The 13,665-nt window shown below is 39.2% G+C and overlaps 1 protein-coding gene across 2 annotated transcripts in view; it reads right to left on the bottom strand.

Moving 5' to 3' along the window:
- RABEP1 (rabaptin, RAB GTPase binding effector protein 1) overlaps window positions 1–13,665 on the bottom strand; it is a 47,340-nt gene that overhangs the window by 16,219 nt on the left and 17,456 nt on the right. For both annotated transcript variants that reach the window (XM_041422875.1, XM_041422876.1), the window contains exons 2-8: window positions 12,806–12,934; window positions 10,730–10,933; window positions 9,365–9,525; window positions 3,923–4,036; window positions 2,443–2,578; window positions 1,498–1,676; window positions 451–576 (exon numbers count right to left, since the gene is read on the bottom strand). In XM_041422875.1, the coding sequence (XP_041278809.1) occupies window positions 451–576; window positions 1,498–1,676; window positions 2,443–2,578; window positions 3,923–4,036; window positions 9,365–9,525; window positions 10,730–10,933; window positions 12,806–12,934 (1,049 nt within the window). The remainder of the gene's footprint in view (window positions 1–450; window positions 577–1,497; window positions 1,677–2,442; window positions 2,579–3,922; window positions 4,037–9,364; window positions 9,526–10,729; window positions 10,934–12,805; window positions 12,935–13,665) is intronic.

Raw genomic sequence — 13,665 nt, 5'->3', positions numbered from 1 at the left:
TAACACAAAATCTTTGTGGGTTTTTATTAATTTTTCCTTCATTTGACTCACAAAACCAAAATGGACCCTGAGAAATGATAAGTACAGAGTTCAACAATTTGGTTAGCAAAGTAGCTGCAACACTCTTGCTGAATGTTCAGATATAATTGGCTTAATCCTGAACATTTAGGTGTGTTAAAACCTTCTTAGAAATCCCAGGAGAACCTACCAGCAGTTAACCTCCAGAACGCAAAATGTAAATTACCATTTTTAATGGCACCTCTCAGCATGGTGCACTATTGTCTTCCAATCTTAATTAGGATTTTTAGATTCAACTGCAACTCTGAGGATTTTTTATTGCCTAATAAGATTAGAAGCTACAGAGAATAGAGGGCTGTAACTCTGAATTTGTATTTGCAATGAACACCCTGAGGAATGCCCAAGTACAAGTGAAAGATTCAATTGTTTTACCTCTTCATTGGAGAGCTGGGTAAGGGTTTCTTCAGGGGCCAGAGAACACGAAGCCTTTGTTTCATCATCTGAATCCTTTTGCTTCTCTTCCTTTCTCTTGCTAAGCCTTTGCTGATCATCTTCTTCCTAAAAATCAGTGGTCAATAGAGCATACACAGAAAATGGGATTCAGTTTTGCCATAATAGTCATGACATCAGCTTTCATGATAAACTAAGCTACTGAAAATTATTATTTTGGTTAAAACCCAGTGGTTTTCACATAAATATTCTTTTAGTTAATAAATACAGTGTTCATTTCACAAGGCACCCAAACTGACTAAAGTGAGAACTTTGCACATTTAGTGGCTGAATGATGTTCTAGAATGATTTCATTGAAAAAGCATATTACCTAGTTTAAAATTCTAATTATAAAGATTAACAAGTAACAAAACTACTGGTACACTGGCTATTGTACAGACTATAAATATATAACATATCTACCCCTAAAAGTCCCATCAATAGCCATTACACAGGCATGAGCATGAAAAAAAAAAAAAGTGAAATAGGAAGTGTCTTGATCACTAAATGATGGAATATAAGGAATCAAGAAAAAAACCCTAATAGATGACCAAGCCATAAGTATGTACAATCACTTGTGTAAGTTAATTTAAAATGAAAGTCTTAACTTATGTCTAGGATATGTACTGGAAGGCTGAATAAACCTAGAAAGAAGTGAAACTTGCTGACATCCTTAACCCAGACATTTTGCATCACAGATGACTCTTTCTTCTTCCAAGAGCAATTTCTGGATATTTTTACATTTTCATTTAACTATTGGCAATATTAGAGCTCCTATATATAGCACTATTAAAATACTTGCCCAAATGGGGTCTGTTATAACTGCCAGCTGTCACTCAAAGGGGAGATTTCAGTTAAAACTGTCAGTTCTCATTTTTTTGAGCTATTACCACACTTTCACCCAACATGTGATTTCCATGCCTGTTACACCACAGTAAACCTACAGTATTACAAAAAAATAAAAGCAAAAAGAGGAAAGCAGCAGGCAACCTGATCCTTTTTTTTCAGCTCTTCCACCTGCCGGAGCTGCTCTGAGGTGAGCACAATTTCCATCCTCTGCATGTCCCTCATCAGCAGCCTCTGGGACTCCAGGAACTGGTCATTGGCTTTCTGCCACGTGTGTTTCAGCTGGTTGTGCTGCTGCCTCTCTTGCTCTAGGAGATGGCAAACTATGCAAGCAGAGAAAAAATTCTTCTGAACCATAAGTGTTTAAATATCTTTTCCAAAGAGAAGCATTTTCAGGAATAAAAGCAATTATTGGTCTAATCAAGAACAGTCAGGCTTTGTTCAACAAATATTTAGGTTAATAATGTCTTATTTCAAATACCATTTTCTTAATTTCCAAACTTGGCTTATGATTAGGGATATATTACTAACAGTTCAAGATTTCCCAGTGAGAAGACTAAAGCCTCAACTTCATTAATGAATTCTAACAGTTTTGGGGTTTTTTTAGTGGTGGGTTCAGAAAACTGTCTTCTACATCGCTATTCTCTTCAGCAGCAGGTTCTGGTTTCCCCTCCTCTGCAGTGACCCCGGGCTGTGGTGCCCTACAGGGGTATTTCCACACTCAGCACTGCTACACCTCAGGAAGCCAGGTCTATACATTATGGAAATAATGCTCATAATTATGCAGAAATACAACACACACCTAAAATCACTTCAGCAAGAATGAAGCCTGCAATGCTTAAAGAACTTAGAAGATATTCCACAATAAGCCTTGAGGGAATTAATGACTCTGCTGTTTTTCTGACATAAGGGAATTCCACATTCAATTCTTCTGCAAATATTTTATGGCTTTTCACATTTAAACGTCCTGCTTCTCTCTCCCAATTTCTTTTATCAAGTTCAAGTAAGAAATTACAAAAGAATTTACAGCTCCACTGGGTTTTGCATCCTCAGTGGAAGAGAGTCAAAGGACTATTGTTAGGTAGGTACCTTCATGCAGCTCCTTCCTCAACTTCTCTGCATCTTCTTGCAGGACTGATTTTTGTGTGTTGAGAACAGCCACATACATCTCCAAGTCTGTCCTACACGACTTCTCAGCTTCTAAATAATGGTTCAGTTCTTTAACCTGAATAAAAAGAGGAAAATAACCAGCTCAGTGGGGGAACACTCTCAGACATTTCCTTCTTATTAGAAGTTATAGTTCTCCCTGTTCAGGTAATGTACAGGTGCTGAAGGACCAGTTTATTTGCAGAAATCCTAAATATTCAACTACCAGTGTGTAAGCAGTGCTTATGAATGAGTTACTCATTAAAATTCTAAGTCAAACCTATCAGAGTATCACAGTTATAGCAGCTGGATCACAGCAGCAGCAGCACTGAGCACAGATGGTAAAAAGGGAAATGTCTTAGGAAAGCAGACAGTGAAGTAATCAGTGCTGATAGCCAGGATCTAAATAGCTGATAAACACTGATAAGCCAAGAACTCCTTAGTTCAAAACAGAGTAATCACAGTAGTCAGAAAAAAATTAGAGGTCAGCTTGAAGTAAGTCTAGGAATAGAGAAAACTTGGGGACAGACAAGAAAAGAAACTTTCCAACACATGAAAGACTGTTGCAAAAAGGAAGAAAATCTATCAACAAAAAGCAATTATATCAAGAAATATTGAAGAAATATATTTTGATTTTCTTCTTCTTGCTTTGCTTTTTTAGATTTTTTTTTAAATAGCAGAGCTAACAAATAACTGAAATGAATGTCCTGCAGAATCTCCAGCCAGAACCTTGCAAGACAGGGTTACATAAACATCTGTCAGACATGATGCGTGGAGAAATGGATTCCATCTTGGAACAAGGAACAATTTGAAAGATTTCTTTATGGCACTATTCAGCTTTACAGTTTGCTGAGTCAGAAATCACAGGAGGTTTTATCTCAGAGAAAACCAAAGCCTTCAGGCAATTCCTAACTGGCTGCAGAGAGCTGCTGTTCATCTTCCTCAGCACAGCACGGGACACGCCGACGCCAAGCCAGGGCTCAGGACAGCCTTGGGCTGGGACTGCCACTGATGGTGGGGACAGATTTCCTGCCCTAGGACACCAAACCTTCCATCTGCTGCCCTTTAAGCCTTTCAAATGTGAAAGTCTGACTTCGTAGCTCCAAGTGTGCCAATAACCCAGAGGCCAGGTGGCTGGGAGAAGTGCAAAGTAGATATTTTTCTAGAGCTTTTTTCTATTATTAGTAGACCTGGAGCTGTGCAATTTATTCTAAACCCAGATCCCACACACACAGTGCAACTCTCAAAACAAAAAGATGCAAGAACGTATTTAGGCTAAACATGACATTTGAGCTCCAGGAGAGAAGAAGGGCATGAAGAGTTTCCCAAGACACCTTTTTCTTTCTTATAAAATTTGACTTGTCCGCATCAAACTAGCACTCTGCAAAATATAAATCAGGATTCAGTTAGAGCTCCACCTCACCTCTGATGCTGCTTTTATTTTTTCTTCAGCTTCTGCCAGTTTCTCCTTTAGGGCTGCAATCTCTTTCTCCATGGGCATCACAACAGAGCGCAGCTTCTCAGCATCTTCCTGAGCCTGAAGTTCAGACAATAAATTGTAATGCAGCATCAGAATTTTCACACCAGTTCCCATTACTGGAGACATTTGGAGAAAATGTCTACATCAACAAAAAAAGCTGACTAAACTTCCACTTTCAATGCTCATATTACTGCTATTTATTTAGTTCAGCAGCCATCTCTGTGACAATGGGCTGATACTACTCCATTCACAGAAGGCGACTAAATTTTAATCTGTGTATGGGTTAAGCCACAAATATCTGTTTTAAAAGAGAATGTTAGCAAATCTATCACTCTTGATGCCTGGGAGAAAATGTATGGATCAAGCATTTAAAACAATGTGCACTCTATTAAAGGCCTAACTGTCCCACAACCTGCTGCCACAGAGCACACATGAAAAAAACCAAAAGAAGTGCATGATGAGGTACTGATCATGCAGTTACTTACTCAAAAAGTTAAAAGCTAATGGAGCTGCACAGTAATGCCTAGTGTAGCTCAGTTCTCTTTTAGAAGATCATTTTTCAACTTTACATTACTACTGATGCAGCATCAGGTTTTGGTGTTACTGTACTGAATATTTCAAACTATATATAGACAATTTATCCCATGATTTCTTTCAAAAAGTAGTTCTGAGAAGATCAAAGAGCAGTATAATTAGAGGATTGTTTCAAGGAAAGGGAAAAAAAAGGGAAAACCAGGTAAAAATAGCAAGAATTAAAATGAGAAATAGCATTCGGGGTTCAAAACCAGAACTGCACATTAACGTGTGGCCCTGACATCCTCATTTCTTAAATGCCCTGCCTTTCCTTCAGGGATGCACTGCAGACTTTCCAAATGAAAGGAGCAGCTCCCACAGACTCCCCAGGAGCCAGCAGAACACTCAAATACTCGCTGCAGTAAAACTCTCCAAGGCACAGAGAATTCCAGCATTCTAATTTGGGCTGGCTTTGTGCATGAGGCTCAGAAAGCTCAGTTGTTCTCTGCCTTCTACTGGAAGAACTCAGCAGGGGAGGGAGGGCAGGGAGTTGTGCCCCAAAGCTGGAGTTTCAAAAGATGACACCTTTCATAACTTCATCAGCAAAGACAGACAGTAAATGATAACACTCATGTCTGGTTTTGAAACTAGACAAGAATGCAGGTTTTAGAGGTTATTCATTTGACTTTCAGTTTCTGGTGAGCTTATTGAGATCTGTACTCCTAGCAACACTTTCAGGAACAGAAATAGAAAATATTTTTAACCACTGAAGTTTTCTAACTTAGAATTAATAGACAAAATAAAATGTTATTGCAATACCTGTCAATTATATAAGCAGTACAATTTTAAAACTTTACAGAAAATTCTGAACACAACACTAAATTTAATTTCTTTACATTTCATTTATTTCTGCTACATTTGTCACTGCTAGAGTACCAATGAAAGCTGTGAGGAAAGCAAGGGATGTCACTTGGCAGTGAATTCAATACCAGGGACATGTGACTGTCATACACACCCAGACCCTGGTGCTTGAAGCCAGCAACTCAACTGTCACATTTTTCAAACAAATGGGAGCAGGAGTTCCACTTCAGGCATTGCTTTATATTTCATTTATCATACCAGTTCTATTCATTTAATAGAACGAATTGAACATTATTTTCTAATTATTCAGGATAACTGCAGCAATATTTCACTGCCAGCCTGGTTTCACATGGCTCACCACAGAATACAGAGCAACAAATGTGCCTGAGTAGGAACCAAGCAGTTCAGAGAAACAGTCAGAAAGTTCTCTGAAAGCAAAACCAGACTGTGAACAACTGGAAAGACAAAACTGTATCACATTTCACATACAGAAAAATTACTCCAGCTTTTACTGCTTGGTAAACACAGCTGAAGTTTGACACTGTGGTTGCAACATATTGTAAGGATCCCTATTAAAGGTCAGTGTGATCTTGAGCTAAACACTCCCAACAGCCTCTCTCTGCTAACAAAAGGAGTGCTGGGCCCTGGGTCTGCTTCTGGACATAAAGCAGAATTACTGAGACTCCAAAATCGAGGTTAAAGCTCCACTCAACGTTTTAATAAAACGAGAATACCTGTTGTGTTGAAAAATGCTACTTAAAGACACTGTCACATGTGGCAAGAGGCGCCACAGCACCAAATTTCCTGTGCTAAGAGGTGTTTTTCAGACTCTTCCAGAAGTGTGATCCTTAAAACATTTATTTCCTTTTAACTTTTTATTAAACTTAACTTGGCTGTCAACTGCCACAGTTCTACACATGATCACCTCATCTTTACTCATTCCTTAACCAAAAACCAAGCACCCAAACCACTTCTGCCCCAGCCAAACCTGTTTCCCCCAGCACGGGGGCTGCAGAACACACTGTGGGACCTGCAGACCACAGCAGAAAAATGACTCCATGGAGAGTTAATACTAAAAATGAGTCCAAGTCATTCTCAGAGGAACAAACATGTGACTGGAGAAATCCCCAGCAACATTATACCTGAGCCTGTTCCTTAAAAATGAGACAAGTGAAAAACACACAGACACAATTTGAAGATTTTTCTTTAAAGCAGGACTAAACTATTTAAAACTCCTCTAAATTTATCCCACTGTTCTTCACCATTACCAACAAAAATAGCTTACTGTATATCAGATTTTATGGCCAACTCTGTCACAAAAATCTGATTACTCTTCCTTTCCAATTTCCCCTCTCCTGACTAATAAGCACAATTCCTAACAGGAGCTTTGTACTTTCCTGCTCTCTCTGTACACAAAATATCTGCTCTGCAGACTTCTGCTACTCAGAGTTTGACACAACTGTGCTAAGAAGAGTATTTACATTCATCACAGCTCCAACAGCAAAACAGAACCTTCCCTAAACAGAAAATGAGGACTGACTTAAAAAAAAAAAAAAGCCAAGTCATATTTTGCCAGTGGCCAAAGTTTGGGCACAGCTCATCCCCAAGCAGTCATTGTGCAGAGTCAGCCCAGTCAGTCCCCAGCAGGGAAGTACATGCTGCTGTGCTAGATTGCTTTTAGCTGCTGTGAAAACAAAAAAACCCAGACCTATCTGGTACTACAAGCCAACAGGAAAACAGATTTTTATAAATCACTGCCAAGTTTTCTGAAAGATTAATCACTAGGTGAGCATGTTAATCATTAGGTCAAGGCATACACCTTTTTAAGCTGGGAAGAGAGATTAAGAAGACAAAGTTGCAAGGTTTTCTTAGAAAATGTTTTCTTAGAAATCATTGCTTTATGATACAAAATCACAGAACAGACAATTTCTCTACAGAAATTAGCAATTTGCAACCTGAAATTCACATGGAAAAGCAAAACAGTTGCTTCCAGACAAGAGCATGTGTTCCACCAGACAAGCTCCTTCTGACAAAAGAACATATAAAGATGGAGTATAAGCACTGCTGGCTGCAAATGGCATTTTGCATGAGGAATTGATCACAAGTCTTCAAATAACACATCCCAAGTGATCAAGAAAGTTCCTCTTTCACACTGACTGCTGACACATGAATATTCATTATTTTGCTGCCCAAGCAAACCTTTTTATGGGCTTGGGATTTGCTTGTTTGTTTTTAGGTAAAATTGAATGTCCTTTTCCAATTTTGATCTAATTCTTAGCCTCCTTGAGGAAAAACCTCACAGGTTTAATAATAACAAAGAAGATTAAACCCTCATGCAAAGCAGTTTAAGCAATTATTTCAAGCTGCACTCTGAAAACCAGATTTCCCCCTCCCCCTCCTATTACATAAGGTACATGTTCCTCTGCTTTACAGGCCTAGAAGGCTTTCCAAACTCCTATTACCAGAGATTAATAAACTGATCACCTTTTCCTTTAGGGATATTTCACTCCCTTTTAAAGGACTACAGTCAAAAATGCTCTTTATCTGCTATGCTAAACTTCTCTACTAAAGCCACAGATTTTACGTGAGCTGCGCTGCCATGTCAGCAGCTTGCAATTTCAACTTACACAATCAGTAATTTCAGATTAAAAATATGAATCAGTTGAGAGAGAGTGTTCTCTAGAAATGCTTATTGACAGGTAGTTGGGAGTGCAATGCCAGGACTTTTACACTGTGAGCTCTGCATCTTCTGGGCTGTTTCTACAAGACTCACTGATCCAGTTTTAAACCTCCATTCAGCTTCAACCAAAGTCTTTTTGTTCTTAAAAATACTAAAACCTTTTCTTAAAAACAGTAAATGTCTTACAATTGCAGTGGGATTAGAACAGGCTTTACCCTGACTCTTACCTTTGAAATCAGGGCTCCATGAAGAGCAGACCCACAGCAATAATGCAACTACAACTAGCAATAGTCAGGAACCTCTTCCTAAGTCTCAGAAAAAGAATTCAACACTAACACTGATTGTCTGCTACAACACAGTAAAATAGCTAAAATGTTTCTCCATACTGCATTTCTTCTGCTGACAGCAAGCAGGAACAGGGACATGCAGCGAGGTGGCAGATTCCCAGATGTTAGCCTACTTCTTTATTAAATATAGGTTCAGTCACTACTTTAAAATTTTGTTACAACACCTTGAAGCTTGGTGTAAGGTAAGCTTGCTGAGATGAGAAATCCATGACAATGCAAGCTATTATAATAAAATAATAAAAAGATTTTCATAAAGCACTGATTTGTTATGACCAGTTCAATTTCCTTCCTGTCTGAAACACTAAATCTTCAACCTCAACAAAAATAAAAAAGAAAATCCAAACTCAAGACAAGGCACCTCAATCTACTTCTATGAACTTTTCTTAGTCACAGATCTTTGAACAACTACAACACTATCTGTCCATACTCCAGAGCAATTATTTTTCATCATCTAGAGCCTGCTGTTCTGTGACAGCGAGGTTCTGCCCTTCCTAGGGAGGCAGCAGTACTGTGATGCACAAACATGGCTTACTTTAGAGAAAGAGGGAAGACATCTTAGATATTCTCAGGTTTTAATGGGCACTTTAAGTTTTTAAGTGCTGGAAAAATAAGTAAAAGTAAAGAAGTGTAAAGAAATCTTTATAGAACTGCGGTCAATCCAGAAAAATCTAAACGTGGTTTTACTTGAGCTCATTTGACATCATGACAAGTGCCTTGACAAGACTGCCTGTTTTTACAAGCTGAAGGCTAAACTTTACCATCTTCTCAGGTGCAATTCTCTCACTGAATGCACATAATTAGGAACAAAGCTTTTAAGGCTTTAAATGGATTAGGTCATGATGACTTCCATGAACAAAGGCTGGCAGCTGGCAGCACCAGGCTGTGTGAACTGCTGAGGAATTACAGCAGCCATAGGAATGAACCCATGCCTGACCTCACGGGCCTATCCTCACACAGAAACTGAGCAACTCCTTTCCAATGTACCTTTTTCATTTCATTTTCTAGGTTTTCCTCCTCCTGGCCTTCAGACAGTCTCCTCCTTAGCTCTGCAATTTCCCGCTCCATGTTCTCTCGGTACTGGCTCCATTGAGCTCGCTCTTGCTCCATCCTGTGGTGATACTGCAGCTCATAGTCACGGACAGTCTCTAGAAAACAGCGTTTTCAAAACTTATTTTCAATGTAAGTTAAAGAACAAAGCTTTAGGAACTCCATCCCCAACCTCTCAATGATTTACTATAATTAATTAAAACTAGGACAACTCTCCCTTCCCTCAGACTTCTGCCCCAAAACCCAAATACATAAGTAAAAGAACTGAAATTAAATTTCAATTAGTACCATCAACAGAACAGAGAGAAACAACTCGCAAAAACTGTGCAACTCCTAATTTCAAGGTAACGTACATGACTAATAGCCTACTTAGCAGCACACAAGTACATCATCCAAACAAATGAATAGAGCCTTAAAAAGGTACTCCAAAATGCAAAGAAATTCAAACCTCTCACACAGCTTCTATTTCCCCAGAATTCACACCACTCATCTCAGCTCAGGAGCTGCCTGTTTACACAGGCACAGCAGCTGGCACAGCTGAGCCTTAATCCAGGTTCATGTATCTGTGCAGATCATAAATAAACAGACATTTGTGTACTCAATATACATAAAGGTTTGTCTGTTCTGGGTGAAAAGCACAATGAGGTGATGGAAAAACTGCCCACAGCTGACAGCCTCTAGGCTCAGGATAGTCTGATCCTGTCTGTGAACCTTTAAGAAAACAGACATTTGTGGCAATAGTCTGTTCCCACTTCATATCCTTTTGTTCATTTCCTTTGTGTCAGAAATGTCAGCAGCTGTGCAATGTGCAAATATAACAAGGAAGAGATCAGAACTATTAAGAAAAAAAACCACCCAGGACTGAGAGAGCAACATGTGCAGTCAATACCCTGGGGGAAGGCCCACGTGAGTACTGGAGGGACACTTGACTGTGTGAGAGCAGAACTGTGTTCACACAGAAGGAAAGAAGAGAATCATGCTGGCAGCTTAAAGCTGTTTGCAGACTTGTCAAATTACAAGCATTATACTTATCTTCGTGGAAGGCTGAAGCATCACACTCACAGTCCCTCAAAAATGCTTTGCATATACATGAGGTTCCCTTAGCCATGAATTCTAAATTCTGTCCTCAAGCTGACAATAAAAAACCCATCAAGCTCCTTTTCACAACCTTGGGAGCTACACTTCATCCAGCCCTTCTGCAGCTTTCCCAAGCCACAACAATTATCCACACTCTGAAGAAGAGCAGGCACAAATCCCTAAAGAATCAGGGTGGCTGATCTCAGCAGCTTGCCTGGTTATTACCTTTCATGATGGCCTGGAGGGAAGCCACTTCTTCTTGCCACTGCCTCTTGACCTCATCGATGGCCTCCTGCTTGGTGGTCTCTGACACTGTGGCTATGGCCTTGATGTTCTCCATTTCGGCGTGGGCCTCCATCAGCTGGGTGCGCAGCTGGCCCAGGTCGTCCTGGGCTGCCTGCAGCACTGCATTCTGTCTTTTCAGGTCCTCTGAAAGGAGGATTGGATACATTTAGCTGGATTAATGAGTTCAACCTGAAGTGTAGCCCCAGTTGCTATGGCAAAGAACAGAAGGGAGTGAAGGAAGCACTGGTATTAAAACATCTACCTGTAATGACTGAACAGATGTTGGCAGGTCTCTTCAGGCAATGCTTTTTCTTGACTTTGCTTGCCCTTGCCTTTATTAAAGGAGCATCTTATGGATGCAGACGCTAGATACAACTAGGATCAGCATACTTGTGAAAGTAAACTGTGCTTTTCATCAGTTCTTATTATTTAACTAATTCTGGTAATGAATCTGGAAAAGGCATGAACAGACTGGAAAACAGTTTTCCCCCCATTTCTGGGACTAACTTGGTTCTCAATTTGGATGGAACACTTCATGTTTCTTAAACAGAAACACTCTGTGACACTTTAGAGAGCCCACACAAGAAAAATATACAGCCTAATTTGCTTTTTACTAAAGACTTTGGTAAAACTGAGCTTCTACAAAGAAAAGGGATACATTCAATGGAACAGGCACGACTTCTCTAATTGTTGCAACTATAAACAGAAATTAAACTAACTTTGCATTATCCTTCTGAGTTCTCGGCTAATCTGAAATAAACAGCTCTGGAAGACATATATAATTAATTCCAAAAGCACTAACACAAAATATGTGTTTTATGCCCACATAGCCTGCTTCAATGGCAATCCCTTTTAGCAGAAACATCTGGCCAGCATATAACCAACACCAAGCTATCTCCATGTATTTCCCTCAAGGCCAAAAAGCTGAATCAATCCTGGTGCTCTCACCGTGACAGAGAATAGAGAATCCCAAGCTAATCAAATACATAAAAGGACATTAATCCTTGTGTAAAAACAAAACAAAACTCTGTAGCATTAATATTCTTAGTTTTCAAATGACAGCATTAAAGGTGGGTCCCAACAGCCCCAATGAACATTTAGGAGAGGGTATTGGAGACAGGGAGGGGAAAAAACTTTGCAGGGGGTAAAAAAAAGTAATTGCTTGTATATTCTCCTCTGATGTCCTTTCACTTCAGTAGCTGTGAAAGTTGGGGTGTTTTTTCTTGCCCTATCACAATTTATTTTGTATTTTTTGACTGTACCAAAATGGGAGAATTATTGCTGATCTCATCAGTAATGTATTGTATCTTAAATTTCCTTTCATCCAGCCTTAGAAACACCAGTAAATAGGCTTGCTGCATGATCCAGTCTTCATTATGCCTGTTGTATTTCTGCTCTCATAAGCTTATACAGCAGCTGCAGTCTTAATGCATTATGTTTTGGCTCTGCTTTCATATGTTAAAGACAGGAAAATCATCAGAATTAGATAAATCAATCTGGCTCTCAGAACAGCTATCTCTACTCTCTGATCCTTCATCAGATATTTGAGCTCATATGATTTAAAGTTTCCTATAAATTGTGTTATTGAAATAGATGCCCTTGGCTGGTATTAAAACTTTTATAACATTTGCCTGCTTACAGCCTACCTCAGATAGAAATTTAAGACAAATAAATGCTACATAAAAAAAGGCCACAGAGTAGAAACAGCACAGCATCCAGGCTATGTCTTTCCATTTACCAGATCAGCTCCTGCTCAGAGAGCACACCCTGAATTCAGGAAATTAGTATTAAAACTCACTAATAGTATTTCTGCATGGACATCAAGTTGCTTTGGCTCCTTTCCATGAGGCATATCTTTAAATTTAATTCTAAAGTTCATTCTAGGATGCTCAATAGTCACCTACTGAATCTCTTACATTCTTATTATAACTGTTTAAAAGACAATGCTTTGTACAGGGATTATTTGAAGATGAAGTTCAATAAATTTCAGAATAATTCAGAGAACTAAGAACTTACCTTCCTTAGCCAGGTATAACTCCTTAAATTTTGCTCTCTTTTGATTAAATTCTTGCTCAAGTTGCTGCTTTGTGCGCAGAAATTCTGCATTGACCTTTTCCAATTCTGCTACCCGTTGTAGAAGAGCATCTAAAAATAAAGCAGAAGATAAGGTATGTCACTAACAGTTATCCAGACATCCCATTCTGCAAGGCTGAGGTTTGGGGCTTACTCTTTTTAAAATATCTTTACTCATTAGCTCTGCTGCTGCCCCATGATAACGAGGAAAACTAGCCAGTCCTGTAAGGCACAAAGAAAGGTAGGTTTTCTTAAGACTGTAACATGAAATTATAATTAAACTTCTCTAGGGAACTAGAGGCAACATGGCAGAGAGTTCTACAGAAAACAATCTTCCAAAGAAAGCCACAATTTGGTATATACAATGAAGGAAGAAATAGAAATAATTCTGGTGATGGTTTTTTCCCCTGGGAAGTGTGTGAGGGCTGAGCAATAAAGCACCAAGCGCTCAGAGGCTGAGGTCAAAGAAAGCCAAGTGACAGCAGCTCAGCTAACAGCTATGAAAGGGCAAAGCACAGGAAGGAAATGCTGTGAGCTAAAAATTAGGTGCCATTATCAATCCAGTCTTCAGTTCTGCATGTTAACCAAAAGATGAACCAGATTACATCTGGAGAAGTTTGCCAGAGGATGACCACAACCTACAGAGAATTAATTGATTGTGAGATCAAACCCTCCTCATTTTCAGCAGGTAAAAATCCTCAAGGGGGCACATACATCACTTTTTTCCCTAATTTACCACATCAGTCCTTCATCTGGTGGTACAACGAAAGAAGGAAGAGTAGGAAGTCTACAAGATTGTTATA

Source organism: Onychostruthus taczanowskii, unplaced genomic scaffold, assembly GCF_017590055.1.
Source record: "Onychostruthus taczanowskii isolate IOZ18803 unplaced genomic scaffold, ASM1759005v1 scaffold75, whole genome shotgun sequence".
Classification (NCBI taxonomy): Eukaryota; Metazoa; Chordata; class Aves; order Passeriformes; family Passeridae; genus Onychostruthus; species Onychostruthus taczanowskii.
The sequence above is the reverse complement of the archived record's forward strand: the minus strand, read 5'-3'. Positions and strand labels throughout refer to the sequence as shown.